Source organism: Oncorhynchus clarkii, chromosome 20, assembly GCF_045791955.1.
Source record: "Oncorhynchus clarkii lewisi isolate Uvic-CL-2024 chromosome 20, UVic_Ocla_1.0, whole genome shotgun sequence".
Lineage (NCBI taxonomy): Eukaryota > Metazoa > Chordata > Actinopteri > Salmoniformes > Salmonidae > Oncorhynchus > Oncorhynchus clarkii.
The window spans coordinates 24,175,542-24,191,771 of NC_092166.1; the positions used below are offsets into that span (position 1 = coordinate 24,175,542).

At 41.8% G+C, this 16,230-nt stretch overlaps 1 protein-coding gene across 1 annotated transcript; it reads left to right on the forward strand.

Moving 5' to 3' along the window:
* Positions 1–53: 53 nt before the first annotated feature.
* LOC139376110 (serine/threonine-protein kinase 17A-like) lies at positions 54–13,019 on the forward strand. Its single transcript, XM_071118303.1, has 7 exons — positions 54–472; positions 8,929–9,141; positions 11,129–11,273; positions 11,469–11,595; positions 11,714–11,762; positions 11,870–12,043; positions 12,244–13,019. The coding sequence occupies exons 1-7, from the start codon at positions 309–311 to the stop codon at positions 12,551–12,553; spliced, it is 1,182 nt and encodes a 393-aa protein (XP_070974404.1). The 5' UTR covers positions 54–308; the 3' UTR covers positions 12,554–13,019.
* The last annotated feature ends 3,211 nt before the right edge of the window (positions 13,020–16,230 follow it).

Here is a 16,230-nt window from a genome sequence, read left to right on the forward strand (position 1 = left end):
CTTAATAGGACAGATACAATGATGCGGTGTCTATCTAAGTTGATGGGTGCGATATATCTGTCACTGAGCTAAATTGACTTTTGCGAGGAGCGTTATCAGAGCAGCCGGTCAAACAACTGTCTATGCCTGACTGCATCACAACTGCGGATAACGTTCAGGAATCTCATTAGACACATAGTGGTTGACGAGAATAAAACATTCTAGTGCCCTTACTTGGAAGCTTCTCCAATACGCAAAAGAAAGGTACTTTTGTGGTATTCTCAACAACGCGTGTTTTCCTGAAAGAATATTCAACAAGTGAACCAATAATGATTCCACCACCCAGTCCAGGGCTCACCGACACAAGATGCCGCAGTCAGACCGAGACGAACCGGGGAGCCACTGCGCTTCTTCTGGACAACATCAAAACCCCAATCAGGACCGAGTCATTTAAGGAACTATACAACGTTATACCTGGCAAAGAGCTAGGCAGGTGAGTTGAACATTGTAGGTTAACCGGTTGGACCTTTAAAAACATACAGTAGTCCAACAAAAAATAGCAATTATCTACCTGGGTGTATAAATGCTCATGTTCCAACGTGGGATACTTTGTAGATCATAGTGCTTGGTTGTCATTTTCAATCAATGTTCAGTGTGGTAACCTCAGGCCCCATCCATTGGATGTATGAATATGTTTTCATTTATTTATCAAGGATGTGCATTTTGTTTTTTAATATGCATTTGACATTGCACCAGATGGCAAACCAAATTCTCATCTGTAATCCCTGGTTTCAAATGAAAACCGTCAGGATGGCAAATTATATTTGCATTAAAGATACAGTAGATACCCAATGACCAGTCCCTTTCCCCAGCTGTGAGTGCAAGACTGGCAAGTGAGTCTAGCCTTTCACATACAAAACATTAAGAGAACTGAAGCAAGCTGTATGTAGTGGCACAGGAGATTTGTCTATGCAAACGTATGGACAAAAGCCTTTCATCTAACCTATACCAAAACCATGGGCACTCATAGATAGGTGTACTGTTATGTATTTATCATTTGTTTATTGTTTTATCTGGATGTCTGAGACAAGGTATAGTAGCACAATATTTGCCCATGTGTAGGGTTGCACATTTTGGGGAATATTCAGAGGTGGAGAGTTTCCGTGGGAATTAATGGGAATATATGGGAGTTAATATTAATACCATTTTAAATATAGATGTTTTTTGCATTGGATATATTTACCATATCATATGGAGACAGAAACATTTTACCTTATAAGTATACATAATTGCAAATGATGAAATCCTTACAATAGAAAAAAATAACTAGTTACGAATTGAACTTTTAATTAAATTAGTTGACTCTTCACATGGGATGATTTCACTGAACAACAAAAGGGAATATTGAATGATCCATCGCATCTCCCAAAAATGTTTTCAACATACATCTGTAAAATGATAGTCTAGAAACTAAAGCTTTGGTTGTCTTCCTCTCAGGCTTCCATGTCTTGTCCCTGGACCTCCTCAATGTCCACATCTTGAACATCAGACTCTGAGGCCTCATCTTCGCTGTCACTTTCCAACCTAGTTGAGGATGGCTTGTTGTCAGTCTCAAAAAGCCTCAAATTTGCCCGGATGGCCACCAATTTTTCAACCTTTCTATTGGTCAGCCTGTTGCGTGCTTTGGTGTGTGTGTTCCCAAACAAGGACCAGTTGCGCTCTGAGGCGGCTGATGTTGGTGGGATTTGGAGGATGATGGAGGCAACATTGGAAAGAGCCTCAGATCCACAAAGTCCCTTCCACCAGGTGGCTGATGAGATATGTTGGCACGACTGCCATATTGTATCTCCATCCCAAAGCACTTGCTTGGAAGTGTACTTCGCCAGACTGCCAAGAACCTTGCCCTCATCCAGGCCAAGGTGGTGAGACATGGTAGTGATGACACCATAGGCCTTGTTGATCTCTGCACCAGACAGGATGCTCTTGCCAGCATAGTTGGTGTCCCACATGTACGCTGCGGTGTGTATGGGCTTCAGGCATAAGTCTTCACGTTTTTTGATTTCAGAACTGCAGTTTCCTCTGCATGGAGCAACAGTGAAGTGGGCAGAGCAGTACGGATTTCTTCTCTTACATCTGCAAGAAGAGTCTGAACATCAGACAGGATGGCATTGTCACCCTCAATCTGTGCAATGGCTACTGCTATAGGTTTCAGGAGTTATGGGCTGCTTACCACTCTCCCAAAATACATCACCCAGGAGGATCATCTTAATGGGGCTTTCCATATCGGCAGACTGTGATATGGCCATTTCTTGGAGAGACTCCTTCCCTTCCAGGAGACTGTCAAACATGATGACAACACCACCCCAATGGGTGTTGCTGGGCAGCTTCAATGTGGTGCTCTTATTCTTCTCACTTTGCTTGGAGAGGTAGCTTGCTGCTATAACTTGATGACCCTTCACATACCTAACCATTTCCTTGGCTCTCTTGAAGAGTGTATCCATTGTTTTCAGTGCCATGATGTCCTTGAGGAGCAGGTTCAATGCATGAGCAGCACAGACAATGAGTGTGTTGTGAGGGTAGGACTTCTCCACTTTAGACCAAGCAGCCATCATGTTTGCAGCATTGTCTGTCACCAGGGCAAATACCTAATGTGGTGCAAGGTCATTGATGACTGCCTTTAGCACATTTGCAATGTAGAGACCAGTGTCTATTGTCCCTTGTGTCTGTGCTCTTGTAGAATACTGGTTTAGGGGTGAAGATGTAGTTAATTATTCCTTGCCCACGAACATTCGACCACCCATCAGAGATTATTGCAATACAGTCTGCTTTCTCAATGATTTGCTTGAGCTTCACTTGAACTCTGCATCCAGCAAATGAATAGATAAAGCATGTCTGGTTGGAGGGGTATATGCTGGGCGAAGAACATTCAGTAATCTCTTCCAATACACATTGCCTGTGGGCATCAGAGGTGAACCAGTTGCATACACAGCTCGAGCAAGACATTCATCAGCATTTCTCTGACTACGTTCCTCCATTGAGTCAAAAAAACTTCTGATTCCAGGAGGACCATGAGCTGTTGCTATTGATAAGGTGTCTTTTCATCATAATTGTCACCTCGAATAGAAGTAGAGGGACTTATGTCAGAGGTTGTGCGCGCTGAGGGAACTTTATGCACTTGGCCAGATGACTGCATCTTTGTTGCATTCTTCACATGATTTTGCACATGTTCACAGCTTTTCCTTCTACATTAGTTGCAGTGAAATGTCTCCATAGATCAGATAGTGCCCGTGGCATTTTCCTGTAACAATTAGATGAAAATAAATGTAAAAAATACAATTCCATGTACAGAAAAAATAGTTAAGCAGTTCGATTAAACAACTACTTTGTAAGATGCATTGTTTAAATGAAACATGTATGGAAACAGGTGAATTAACACTCCTCAGTTAGCAGGCTCAAGCAAGCTAAACCCCACATGGTAGCAAAAACTAACTAGAAGAAATTGTTAACAAGTTAAATTATTTAAACACACTGCTGTAAGCTATATGTACTATTTACTAGTTAACAAAAAATCCTCCATGTCATATTCACCCCACCCAGTATTGTAATTAAAACTTACCAGAAAGCATGTTGTTCTTGGCTCAGACAGTGTAGTAGTGTGGGCTCCATAGCATCTCATTAGTGTGCAAGATCTTGAGAATCAGCTGTGGTGGAAGAATGCACTGTGCATGCAGTGTTGCAATTCCATTGAATTGGGGATAGTTTAACCAAAATATGCCACAAAACCTAGACTTGCCTTGCATATCCCACAAAAATGGTTCACTATTATAAGCTAACGTTTTTGATGAATTTCAGCAAAATTCCCAGACTTAACTTCCCATGGAAAATGTCCAGAAAATGTCTGACCCTTTGCAACCCAACCCATGTGTAACTTGTTCAGTTGTAAACTAGTTGGCCAAGTCCAATACTACTGTAAATGAATTTCCTTATGTGCACTATGCAGAAAATTGGTCTGCCATTTCGTGGTTGCAAAAATTCTAATAGTATGCCTAATTTCAGTTTGTGACAAAAAAAGTAAGTATAGTGTGGAGAATTATTATATCATCTAAACTGCTGTGACATATCTTTTCCATAACCAAAAATATAGTATTTTCAGCTACACACAAGCCAAAGTATGTGGACACCCCTTCAAATTAGTGGATTTGGCTATTTCAGCCACACCCGTTGCTGACAGGTGTATACAATCGAGCACACAGCCATGCAATCTCCATAGACAGACATTGGCAGTAGAATGGCCTTACTGAGTGACTTTAACGTGGCACCATCATAGGATGTCACCTTTTCAACAAATGTCTGCCCTGCTAAAGCTGCCCCGGTCAACTGTTAGTGATGTTATTGTGAAGTGGAAACGTCTAGGAGTAACAACCGGCTCAGCCGCGAAGTGGTAGGCCACACAAGCTCACAGAATGGGACCACCGAGTGCTGAAGCGCGTAAAAAATCTTCTGTCCTCGGTTGCAACACTCACTACAGAGTTCCAAACTACCTCTGGAAGCAGTGTCAGCACAATAACTGTTTGCCGGGAGCTTCATGAAATGGGTTTACATGGCCAAGCAGCCACACACAAGCCAAAGATCACCATGCGCAATACTAAGCATTGGCTGGAGTGGTGTAAAGCTCGCTGCCATTGGACTATGGAGCAGTGGAAAAGTGCTCTCTGGAGTGTTGAATAACTTTTCACCATCTGGAATTCTGGCAGACGAATCTGGGTTTGGCGGATGCCAGGAGAACGTGACCTGTCCAAATGCGTAGTGCCAACTGTAAAGTTTTGGTGGAGGGGGAATAATGGTCTGGGGCAGTTTTTCATGGTTCGGGCTAGGCCCCTTAGTTCCAGTGAAGGGAAATCTAAACGCTACAGCATACAATAACATTCTAGACGATTCTGTGCTTCCAACTTTGTGGCAACAGTTCACATACTTTTGGTCATGTAGTGTATTTGAAGGTGTACAAAAGTAAAAGACAAACAAAACTTAAATGTGAAGCATAGAAATAGCACACATATAATATAGATCTACCACCAATTTGACTAATCTCTCTCATTGAAAACAAGTCTCTCACATTTCCCTGCTAAACTGTCTGAGATGTAGTTGGAGCCAGACCTCCTGAGGCTGCATGGTTATACCTTTTTTACCTGGAGATGTTGGGCAGACACACTGGTGACTTTTATAATTCGAGCTCTTCTGTGATCATTTAGATCAAAGTTGTCTATTAGGTAATAGCTAGCAGCAATTTAATTTTCATAAATTATAAATAAAACAGACATGACTAGGGCCGGGAGTTTGGGGTCACTCTGATGCACTGCTTTTACTAGCAAATTTGGGGGATAGCCCCGACCGCGACTCGAACCCGTATTCAGTGACAGTCAAGCAAACAGTTTTGAGGGAGTGTGCAGTTGGCATGCTGACTGCAGGAATGTCCACGAGCTGTTGCCAGATCATTTTATGTTAATGTCTCTACCATAAGCCGCCTCCAACATTGTTTTTAGAGAATTTGGCAGTACGTCCAACCGGCCTCGCAACCACATGTAACCACGCCAGGCCAGGATCTCCACATCTGACTTTACCTGCGGGATCATCTGAGACCAGCCGCTAGGAAAGCTGATGAGACTGGATTTGCACAACCGAAGAATTTCTGCACAAACTGTCAGAAACCGTCTCAGGGAATCTCATCTGCGTGCTCATCGCCCTCACCAGTCGTAACCGACTAAAGTGGGCAAACTTCAATGGCCACTGGCACGCTGGAGAATTGTGCTCTTCACGGATGAATCCCAGTTTCAACTGTACCGGGCAGATGGCAGACGTGTGGGTGGTTTTCTGAACAAAGTGCCCCATGGTGGCAGTGTGGTATGGGCAGGCCTAAGCAACAGACAATGAACACAATTGCATTTTATCGATGGCAATTTGAATGCAGAGAATGCAGATACTGTGACGAGACCCTGAGGCCCATTGTTGTGTCTTGAAAGGAGTGGGTCCACAGTCCTCAATCAACAGCCTGGTCAACTCTGTGAAGGAGATGTCGCACTACATGAGGCAAATGGTGGTCACACCAAATACTAACTGGTTTTCTGATCCATGACCATACCTTTTTTAAGGCATCTGTGACCAACATGCCTATTTGTATTCTATTTGAAATCCCAAAATAAACATAACATGCCAACAATTTCAAAGATTTTACTGAGTTACAGTTCATTAGGCCCTAGTGTACAATGTTATTGTACACTACATGTTATACAATGTTACAATTATCTGTATGTGTGGGGTACCGAGATGAGGTGGTCATTCATAAATTATGTTAAACACTATTGCACACCAAGTGAGGTCATGAAACATATTATGTGACTTGTTAAGCATATTTTTACTAAACTTATTTAGGCTTGCCATAACAAAGGGGTTGAATACATATTGACTCAAGACATTCAGCTTTTTCATTTATTAATTTGTAAAAATGTCAACTTAATTACAATTTGACATTATGGGGTATTTTGTGTGTGTGTGGGGGGGCCAGTGACCAACAATCAAATCCATTTTTAATTCCGGCTGTAACACATTTGAAAAAGTTTTAATCCTTTCTGAAGGGCTGTGTAAGTGGAGGCTCCTCAGGGGAGGACCCTCAGTGACTTTCAGAAATATTTTAATAGTGAAATGTTAGTTATCCTTTTTAGATACATTTATACTAAATATATTCACTTCACCAAATAATAAATTAAAACACATTTTTGCAATGGTCTACAGTAGCCTCAACAGCACTCTCTGGGATAACACCACGGTGTAGCCGGAGGAAAACTAGTTTCTGTCCTCTGGGTACATTGACTTCAATACAAAACCTAGGAGGCTCGTGATTCTCACCCCCTTCCATAGACTTACACAATAATTATGACAACTTCCGGAGGACATCCTCCAACCTATCAGAGCTCTTGCAGCATGAACTGATGTTGTCCACTCAATCAAATGATTAGAGAATGAAGCTATTACTGAAGCATAAGCTACAGCTAGCTAACAATGAAGTGCATAAAATGTGGTGAGTAGTTGACTCAGACAATAGTTGATCAGATTAATTTCTTCAAAAATGGAGATGAGATCTCTGTGTGTGTGCCAAGTCAAGGTAAGCTTTTATTAATTTATTGCCACTGGGTTTCCTAATGCGTTAGTTCTAGTAGCTATGTTGACTGATGTAGGCTGTGTGTAGCTGTTACCAGTTATGATATGAAAGTTTTGCTTTAGACCGCTGAAGTGAAGAGGAGACCGATCAAAGGCTGCTATGAAAGTGAACTGTGTTTGAATGTGATCATGTGTGTATTCATTCCGCAGATTCTGTTAAAACATTTCTGAAACTGAGATGAACAAACATACCTGAATTTGACCAATAGAAACTCTTGTTTTGCAACTGTTGGACTAATGATTACACCCCAGATCATCTAGATGCAGGCAAGACTGTGCAAGACGATATTGAATGTGTCAATGTCTGTCAACTTGATTACTCAAATGTTCTCTCTACCTGTGCACCTACGTTGTAAACATTCATTCATAGGCTAGGTTGTACCAACCTCGTGATGTGTATAGGAAAAATGTGTGTATCACGTAGTAGCCTAAACCTATCAATGTTACATTGAGCTGGGTGAATGTAATATGAATGACAGGCATCCAATATGCTGTCATAGAAATAAGGCCATGCTCGTATTAAACGGCACTGAGCGCTGGGTTTGTGTGTCCTAACAGGAAAATCAAGTTTTTGACTGCACTGGAACTTTTGAGATTCACAAAGCTATGCCTCCCCTGACTTAGGCAATCCCCCTCGCCAAACACACACGCACAACCAGATTTAATGGAGACACCTGTTCCCTACTAAAGACATGAATGGGTTTATCAACAGCAGCAAGGGTTAACAACGTCGGCCTGGGTTAAAGGCTAAAGACACTCCGCTTTGAATAACTGGATTAAGGGATTGAGGCATGCATGGCACTACTCTGAACCTGCTACCATATTATTATGTTTTGAGGTTATAGTATTGGGCATGGTTGATGGTGACTTCCTTGTCTGTTACAGTCCTTGACATGTTATATGTAACGAGGCAAGTCAGTTAAGAACAAATTCTTGTTTACAATGATTGCCTACCCCAGCTAAACCCGGACAACGCTGGTCCAATTGTGCGCTGCGATATTGGACTTCCAATCATGGCCGGTTGTGATACAGCCTTGAATCGAACCAGGGTCTGTTGTGATGCTTCTAGCACTTAGAACAGTGCCCTAGACCGCTGCATCACTCGGGAGCCCTAATGTGTAGGTCTATGTATGAAGGCATAGTTTGCTGAATCTCACTGCATGTGAGGGTAGAGGTAGTCAATGGAACATCAAGCCCAGAGCCAAAACATGACCGCTAGCCAGCCAATAATACTGTATGAGGTCATTGATTAACACAGCATGGCTCTCTGTCTGGACACTGGGTCATTTAAAAGTGGGTCATTTTAAAATCAATGGTTGGGTGAGCTTGAAGGTCGTCTTTTTTACTAATGATTTTTAATGAATATGAAAATGCAGGGAGAAGGCATATTCAGTGACCATGACAACAATTGATGGCCGTTTCATCCTATTGCCCATTTCCCAATTATTTATTTTCCCTCTACGTCTACCTGCATTCAGGTTTAAGGATTCTAGTAAAGGGAGGACAAAGCAGTGTGATGTAAATTACTATCTTGATTATCCACCAAGATGCGTAATCACCATCAGCAATCACTATCGTATCACTGTAGTTGGCTTTCTCAAACATATTCATTACTATTTAGTCACACTGTAGTCCTGTTTTTTTTATTTTTTATCCTTATATCGTAGGGGGAAGTTTGCTCATCATTAAGGCCGGTACTTCAATATTTTTAACGTTAAGTTCCCCATCTGTCTCCAGGGGAAAGTTTGCCATAGTGAAAATGTGCATGGAGAAGAGCACAGGGACAGAGTATGCAGCCAAGTTCCTGAAGAAGCGAAGGAAGGGTCAGGACTGCAGAGTGGAGGTGCTCCATGAGATCGCTGTGCTGGAGCTCACCAACACTAGCCACAGAATTATCAACCTGCACCAAGTCTACGAGACCCTGACAGAGATGGTCCTGGTGCTCGAGTAGTAAGTATTACTACAAACAGCTGTTTGTGTGTACACCTACATGAACACCTATTCACAGACACAGTCTGTGTGTGTGCGCACCTGCCAGCATGACATCTTCAAGCTCACTAGCGACGTCAAGCTCTAGTTCCGATCTCCAGCTTTGCTCTGCTAAGAAGAGCAGCTTGCAGAAAGTCGTCACTCGCGTTCCTAACGATGAATACCACAATCCCCACTGCAGGGAATCGGCGAGTCAGTTGGAAAAACTGTGCAGTGAGTTGGAAAGACCACCGGTCTCCCTCTGCCTGAGTAGGAGGGTAATCCAGCTAACACTAAACCCCGCTGTAGCGTCTGTCATGCTTCGCTGACTAGAGTAGAGCAGGCTAGAGGGATGTCAGAACCCTGCTGCTTCTTACTACCATTGGGACCAGCTGCTCATCTACTAACTTTGCACTAGAGTGACTAGTTGTTTCTATAAGACTTATGACAACATTGTGTTGAAGGCATTCCAGACATTGAATAGTTTGAAGGGTTATTGTTTTGTAACTTTTATTTATTTTTATTCTCCATATTAACAGGGAACCTTGCCTTAAACTTCCCTATCGAATTGAAAGTGCACGTTCAATGGTGCCGTATCTGTTCACTGGCCCATGGTGGCACTCCAATTACTAATTCATGACCAGTCCAATCAATGAATGCACAAATCTAAGAGGAGATATTTGAAATACTATGAGAATTGAATGCCATCAGAGACATGGAATTGTGGTTCAATAGGATAAATATCAGGATGAGTGTACTGTGAGTTGTTTTGGGGCTGCTGTATGTGTTTTCTGTGCTTCAGATGATTGTCAACTGAGTAGGTCAATGGCAGTACTCACTCTGAGGTATTTATAGTTCTGACCAGATTACATTTTGTTTGTTGTATTCATGTTTTAATCTTCTCCTTTTGAAGGTGCCCAGTGAGTGAAAGCTTGGCTCTCTGCCCTATTGAGTGGTCTGTCCGCATGAGAAAAACAAAACAAATGCTCTGAGAAAGGGTAATTGTGAGTTGAGATCTCATACTATTTGGCTTGGTCAGAGACTTCTACATTACAATAAATAATGGAGCATTCTCCACTTTGGTAGGAAATGGAGCGGAACTGCTGTTTTTGTTTGGTATTGATAATTACCTATGATCTGAATGGGGCTAGAGGTGTCATTTGCAAATGACACTTGGTTGTTTTTGTAGATATTCTGGGGGCATAGCAGTCAGACAAATGAGGAAGTGGGCAGGTTGGGATAGGGGGATAGCAGAGCTCTGTTCAGGCAGAGGGAGGGAGTGACCCAGAGCGGAGTGGGATCTCTTTAGTTCTGTCAGATGACACATGAGGAGCTGGAGGGTGGCTGCTGTGCAATAGGGAGTTCATCACCTTGGCTGCCTGGACCAGAGGAAAAACACACGCCTCTCTGCGAACACGCATCAACCGCAATACACACAGTCACGCTTGTGTGCATGCACTGACCTCTATACACCCACATGCTCGTGTGCACACACACCTACCTCACTGCTCATACTCCACCCTCAATTTGAATTCCGTTTAGGCTCTTTTTCTGTCCTTGAAACTAGTAAACAAATGAGAAATTGAACCGCTTTGAACTGGGATACCAGAGTGAGAATCAGGTCATTGGCTGAGCTGTTTGTCTCACTGGAGTTGGAGACCAAATACTGGTCATCCTCTCACATTGTCTATAAACAGGGGCAAAGAGGACAGCTAAGGACACTGTTTTGTCTAAATTTGAAATTTGTACCTCATTAATTTCAGAAACACTTTTGAGTGTTTTATTTTACTTAGACCATATTGTTGAATGAACTCTATTCTTCAGTTTGAATTATGGATCGCCGCATAGGTGTTGATTATATAGAGAGACTGTTAGTATCCTGTTCGTCTTTTCCACTACAGTGTCCTCAGGGACATTTTCCATCATTCCAATAAACCACTCTCACTCGGCTGTGTGTCTGTGTCCAAAGTGCGGCGGGAGGGGAGATCTTTAACCAGTGTGTTGCCGAGAGAGACGAGGCCTTCACCCAGGAGGAGGTCAAATGGTTAATGAGACAGATCCTGGAGGGTGTGGCCTTCCTACACAGGAACAACATTGTCCACCTGGACCTCAAGGTGCATAGTATGAGGCTGTATTTGTGACATCTGACTGATTTTTGTTCTCCATTTTAGCATTATGTTTAAACATTTTGGAAAGAAAGGTCAGATTAAATGGTTCTCCATAACATCATGACAGAATGAACAGAGGAAACGCTGAACGATTCAATGATCCTCATCCACTGTCCCATTGAATGGTCTTGTCCCTCTCAGCCTCAGAATATCCTGCTGACCAGTGCCAGTCCTCTGGGGGATATAAAGATAGTGGACTTTGGCCTTTCCAGAAGGCTGTGTCAGAACCAGGAGCTCAGGGAGATCATGGGCACACCAGAGTATGTCGGTGAGTGATAACCACTTTTGATTGTATTTTTATTGAACTTACTTACATTGACTCAAAAACAACTTGGATGATCACGTCTTACTTTAGCAAAAATATTCACTGTTTCTCTTGTTTGCAGCCCCAGAGATTCTAAATTATGAACCAATCAGCACAGCAACTGACATGTGGTAAGATTAGTAAAATCTCAACCTATATGTTTGTGACTTAGTGATGACAGAGGTTCCATTTCTTTCAATGGCAACATAATTTGGTATGCTATGTCTTGCGAACCAAGGAGCATAGGGGTGTTGGCCTACATGATGTTGACGGGGACTTCACCATTTCTTGGAGAAGACAAGCAGGAGACTTTCCTCAACATCTCCCAGATCAACATTGACTACACAGAGAATGAACTCCAGGACCTCTCAGCCATCCACTTCATCCAGTCACTCCTCATCAAAGAGCCCAAGTGAGATTATCCCAAACCAATATTGTTATTATTCACAAATTATTTGTTTTAGCGATTTTGGTAGTTCCTAGGTAGATGTTCCACCTCAATTGAAGACCTTGATAAAAGCATAACAGTGAATTTCATACTCTTGATTTTATTGAAAATGTAACAGAAAACAATGTAGGATACTGAGCCATCCCTCTCTATCCTGTCTAAAGGTCTCGTGCCACTGCTGAAGAGTGCCTGAGGCATCATTGGCTCCAGGAGCAAGCCCAGAAGAAGACTGAAGAGAATATCACCAGTGAGATCTGCCAACGGGAACACGCCAAGCCTGTCCCCCCTTCCTCATTATCCTCAGAGGAGGAAGGTCCTGTGGTAGAGGAGCTGATGGTAGTAGCAGCCTACACCATAGGTCCGTGCCGGCCAACGGTGCCCAACCCAGAGACTCTGTTTCCGGATGCGAAGGCTGTCTCTAAGCGGTTCACGTTCGAGGAGCCACGCTGCTCCCTACAGAAGACCATCTTCTGATAGAAGGGTAGGCCTATAAGCACTCCAACTGTAGATGGGATCTTTACTGATTGATTGTAAATTGTTTACCACACACCACAGTCTCCACTCACAAGCCAAACTATGTCTCTGTCTGCATCACATTTTTATTAATTTTAAAACAATTTTAATGAACTACTGACGTTTTGTTTGCCATTCTTTCACATTCGGTCAATGTCGTTCATGTTCTGCTTGTTTACCATTCTTTTCCTAATATTCATGCAGTACGTTCAGCTTTCATGAGTACAATTGTTCATAACTTCAATTAATCTATATCACTGATTATTTCCATGTCTTATATTTCATTTTCACTGTGAATAAATAGTAATGTCCTAATTAATCAATCATACATCAGTGCAATAGAACACTATGGGAGACATTTTCTGGTCGCACAGATTGTGTATAGTACAACTGGAACCAATGACTCAATTATTTTTTCCAAGTGCCGGCTATAAAGATATGATGGCTTTGTACTAAGCAATTACATTGTTAATTTGCTCTTTACAGTACCTTCATTCTCCTAAGGCATGTACATATTGCTCAGGACAGCACTGTTTATAATGAATGTGCATGACATGTAATGCATAAATGGCACTTATTTCCTTGTACAATGTATGTAAATGTCTTGAGGATGTACAAAGCATCAATAAACATTGGTCAAAGCAATGCTATTTCTGTGGTGATTTTAAACCGGAAAGCATCTTGTGTATGCCGTTGTCAAAATGAGGTCCAATGGTGTCCTGAAAGAATGCATGTCAAAGTGCTATGGCTACAAGTCTGCGACTGACATGAGGAGACGGACGAGTGCAGCAGTTATACCTTCATTGCACTAGTTCTGGTGAGCAGATCAGGAAGACCAGTTTGGCTGTGTCAAGTCCTGTCTTATCTGACAGTGGTGTGGTCTAAGCTGACCCTCTACAGCACTGCCTGTTAAATTCTGCCTAGCGCTGCCAGGGAGAAGACAAAGGTACTGTATGCATTAGGTCAAACGACCTTCATGTACTTTGAAGGTCAGTGTGGACTTACATTCTATGTATCAATCAATTTCCTGTCTTTCGATAGAATAATATTGCCACTAGAATTTTGATAGCAAACAGTTATGCTGCTAGTTGGCTCCCATGTAGGAGGAATGAGCAGTAACGTTCCACATAGTTGTGCCGGTTCAGACAGGTGGATGTTGTGGACCTTCGGGGTGGTGCTCCCAGAATGTCCATGGCTGTCTGGTTGGCTTCCAGCTGCTCCAGGGCTAGGACGGTGGTAGTCCAACCTGGAGAAGATCTCTAGAAAATAAAATGAGTGTAGGCAGAAATACAATGTATGAGTATTAGGTCATTCCTTTTGAAGTCTAAGGTGAGGACATCTTGTCTTGATTTAACACATTTGTATTATGATCCATGTTATGTTGCCTCTTTCTAAGGTCATGATATGAAGATAAACATGACAAGACCTAAGTGATACTTAATTTGCAGAAGGTAATGTATCATCCAGCACCAGTCAACAAGGTGGTGTAGATGGCCATCTGCTGGAGTTTGCTTGGTGAGACCCTAATGATTGTTGCTCTGAGTAGCACACACTCTGTACCAGTGACAAGAAGACCCTGGGGAGTAGACTGTTCAATGACAGATATACAATGGATTAGTTGCTTTCCATAAACTTTATTTTTGCCAAAAGGCCAGACCCCAATTCTTTGAACTGAATCATCCCACATTTTATCAGGATCTGTGCATCAAAAGGAGACCACATTCAGAATTTGAATCAAGTCATGAAATAATATTTATTTAGCTTCTGTTAACGTTTGTCATCTTCATCATATACTTTGTTAAAGGGATAGTTCACACAAATTACATGTTGGTTTCCTGTAAGATGTTTATGGACAGCAATCCATGCTTTGGTTTTGTTTACCTATACACTGTTTTAAAACATTAACTTTTTTGTTTGGCACAAATCCAATGCAAGTCAATGGTGCCTATTACCATTTCATGTCCAAATCATTTATAGTTTCAAAATCATTTTTTAGATACTTTATTCATGATTTGGACATGAATCCCAGATGGAATCCAAAGCATGGATTGCTGTCATACGTTGTCCATAGACTACTTAGAAAACCAACATGTCATTTTACTTTGGATGAACTAGTTTCACTTTCTAGTTTTATTAATTATATGTACAGGATACACATGGTATACATCGTCCAACTAAAGGCTTACTTGCAGGTTCCTTTTCAACAATAAGAAATAGTACAAAAATAAGAATACGAACGTGAAGTCAATGGAAATAGAATAATACAGTATTTCTTTCGCATAAGTATAATACAGGAAGGCACAATTTATAGTACAATATTTACATGTGTATTGGGGATGGGGGGCAAGTATAAATTGAGCAGTATAATAAGAGTCTGGTAGCAGCAGTTGTGTGCAGAGGAGGTGGTCAGTTCAGTTCAAGTGTTCAGCAGTTGGATGGCTGTAGATCAGGGATGGGGTCTCAATTTACTGTTGCGAGTTAGAATACACCAGGTGAAATTTGGTTGTGCATCAGCAGTTTTTCTCTTATGTACAGTGGCAAGAAAAAGTATGTGAACCCTTTGGAATTACCTGGATTTCTTCATAAATTAGTCCTCAAATGTGATCTGATCTTCATCTAAGTCACAACAATAGACAGTGTGCTTAAACTAATAACACACAAATTGTCTATATTGAATACATCATTTAAACATTCACAGAGTAGGTTGGAGAAAGTATGTGAACCCCTAGCTAATGACTTCTCCAAAAGCTAATTGGAGTCAGCTTACCTAGAGTTCAATCAATGAGATTAAATTGGAGATGTTGGTTAGAGCTGCCTTGCCTCACAAAATTTAAATTTGCTATTCACAAGAAGCATTGCCTGAGATGAACCATGCCTCGAACAAAAGAGATGTCAGGAGACCTAAGATTAAGAATTGTTGACTGAAAACGATTACAAAAGTTTCTCTAAAAGCCTTGTTGTTCATCAGTCCATGGTAGACAAATTGTCTATAAATGAAGGAAAAGTTCAGTACTCTTGCTACTCTCCCTAGGAGTGGCCGTCCTGCAAAGATGACTGCAAGAGTACAGCGCAGAATACTCAAAGAGGTTAAGAAGAATCCTAGAGTGTCAGCTAAAGACTTACAGAAATCTCTGGAACATGCTAACATCTCTGTTGACGAGCCTACAATACGTAAAACACTAAACAAGAATGGTGTTCATGGGAGGATACCAAGAAAGAAGAAGCCACTGCTGTCCAAAAAAAACAGTCTGAAGTTTGCAAAAGTGCACCTGGATGTTCCACAGCGATACTGGCTAAAAATTCTGTGGACAGATGAAACTACAGTTTAGTTGTTTGGAAGGAACACACATCATGTGTGGAGAAAAAAAAGGCATAGCACACCAACATCAAAACCTCATCCCTACTGTAAAGTATGGTGGAGGGAGCAACATGGTTTGGGGATGCTTTGCTGCCTCAGGGCCTGGACAGCTTGCTACTGTATCATCGACAGAAAAATTAATTCCCATGGTTATCAAAACATTTTGCAGGAGAATGTAAGGCTGCCTGCCAATTGAAGCTCAACAGAAGTTGGGGGATGCAACAGGACAACAACCCAAAACACAGAAGTAAATCAACAACAGAATGGCTTCAGCAGAAGA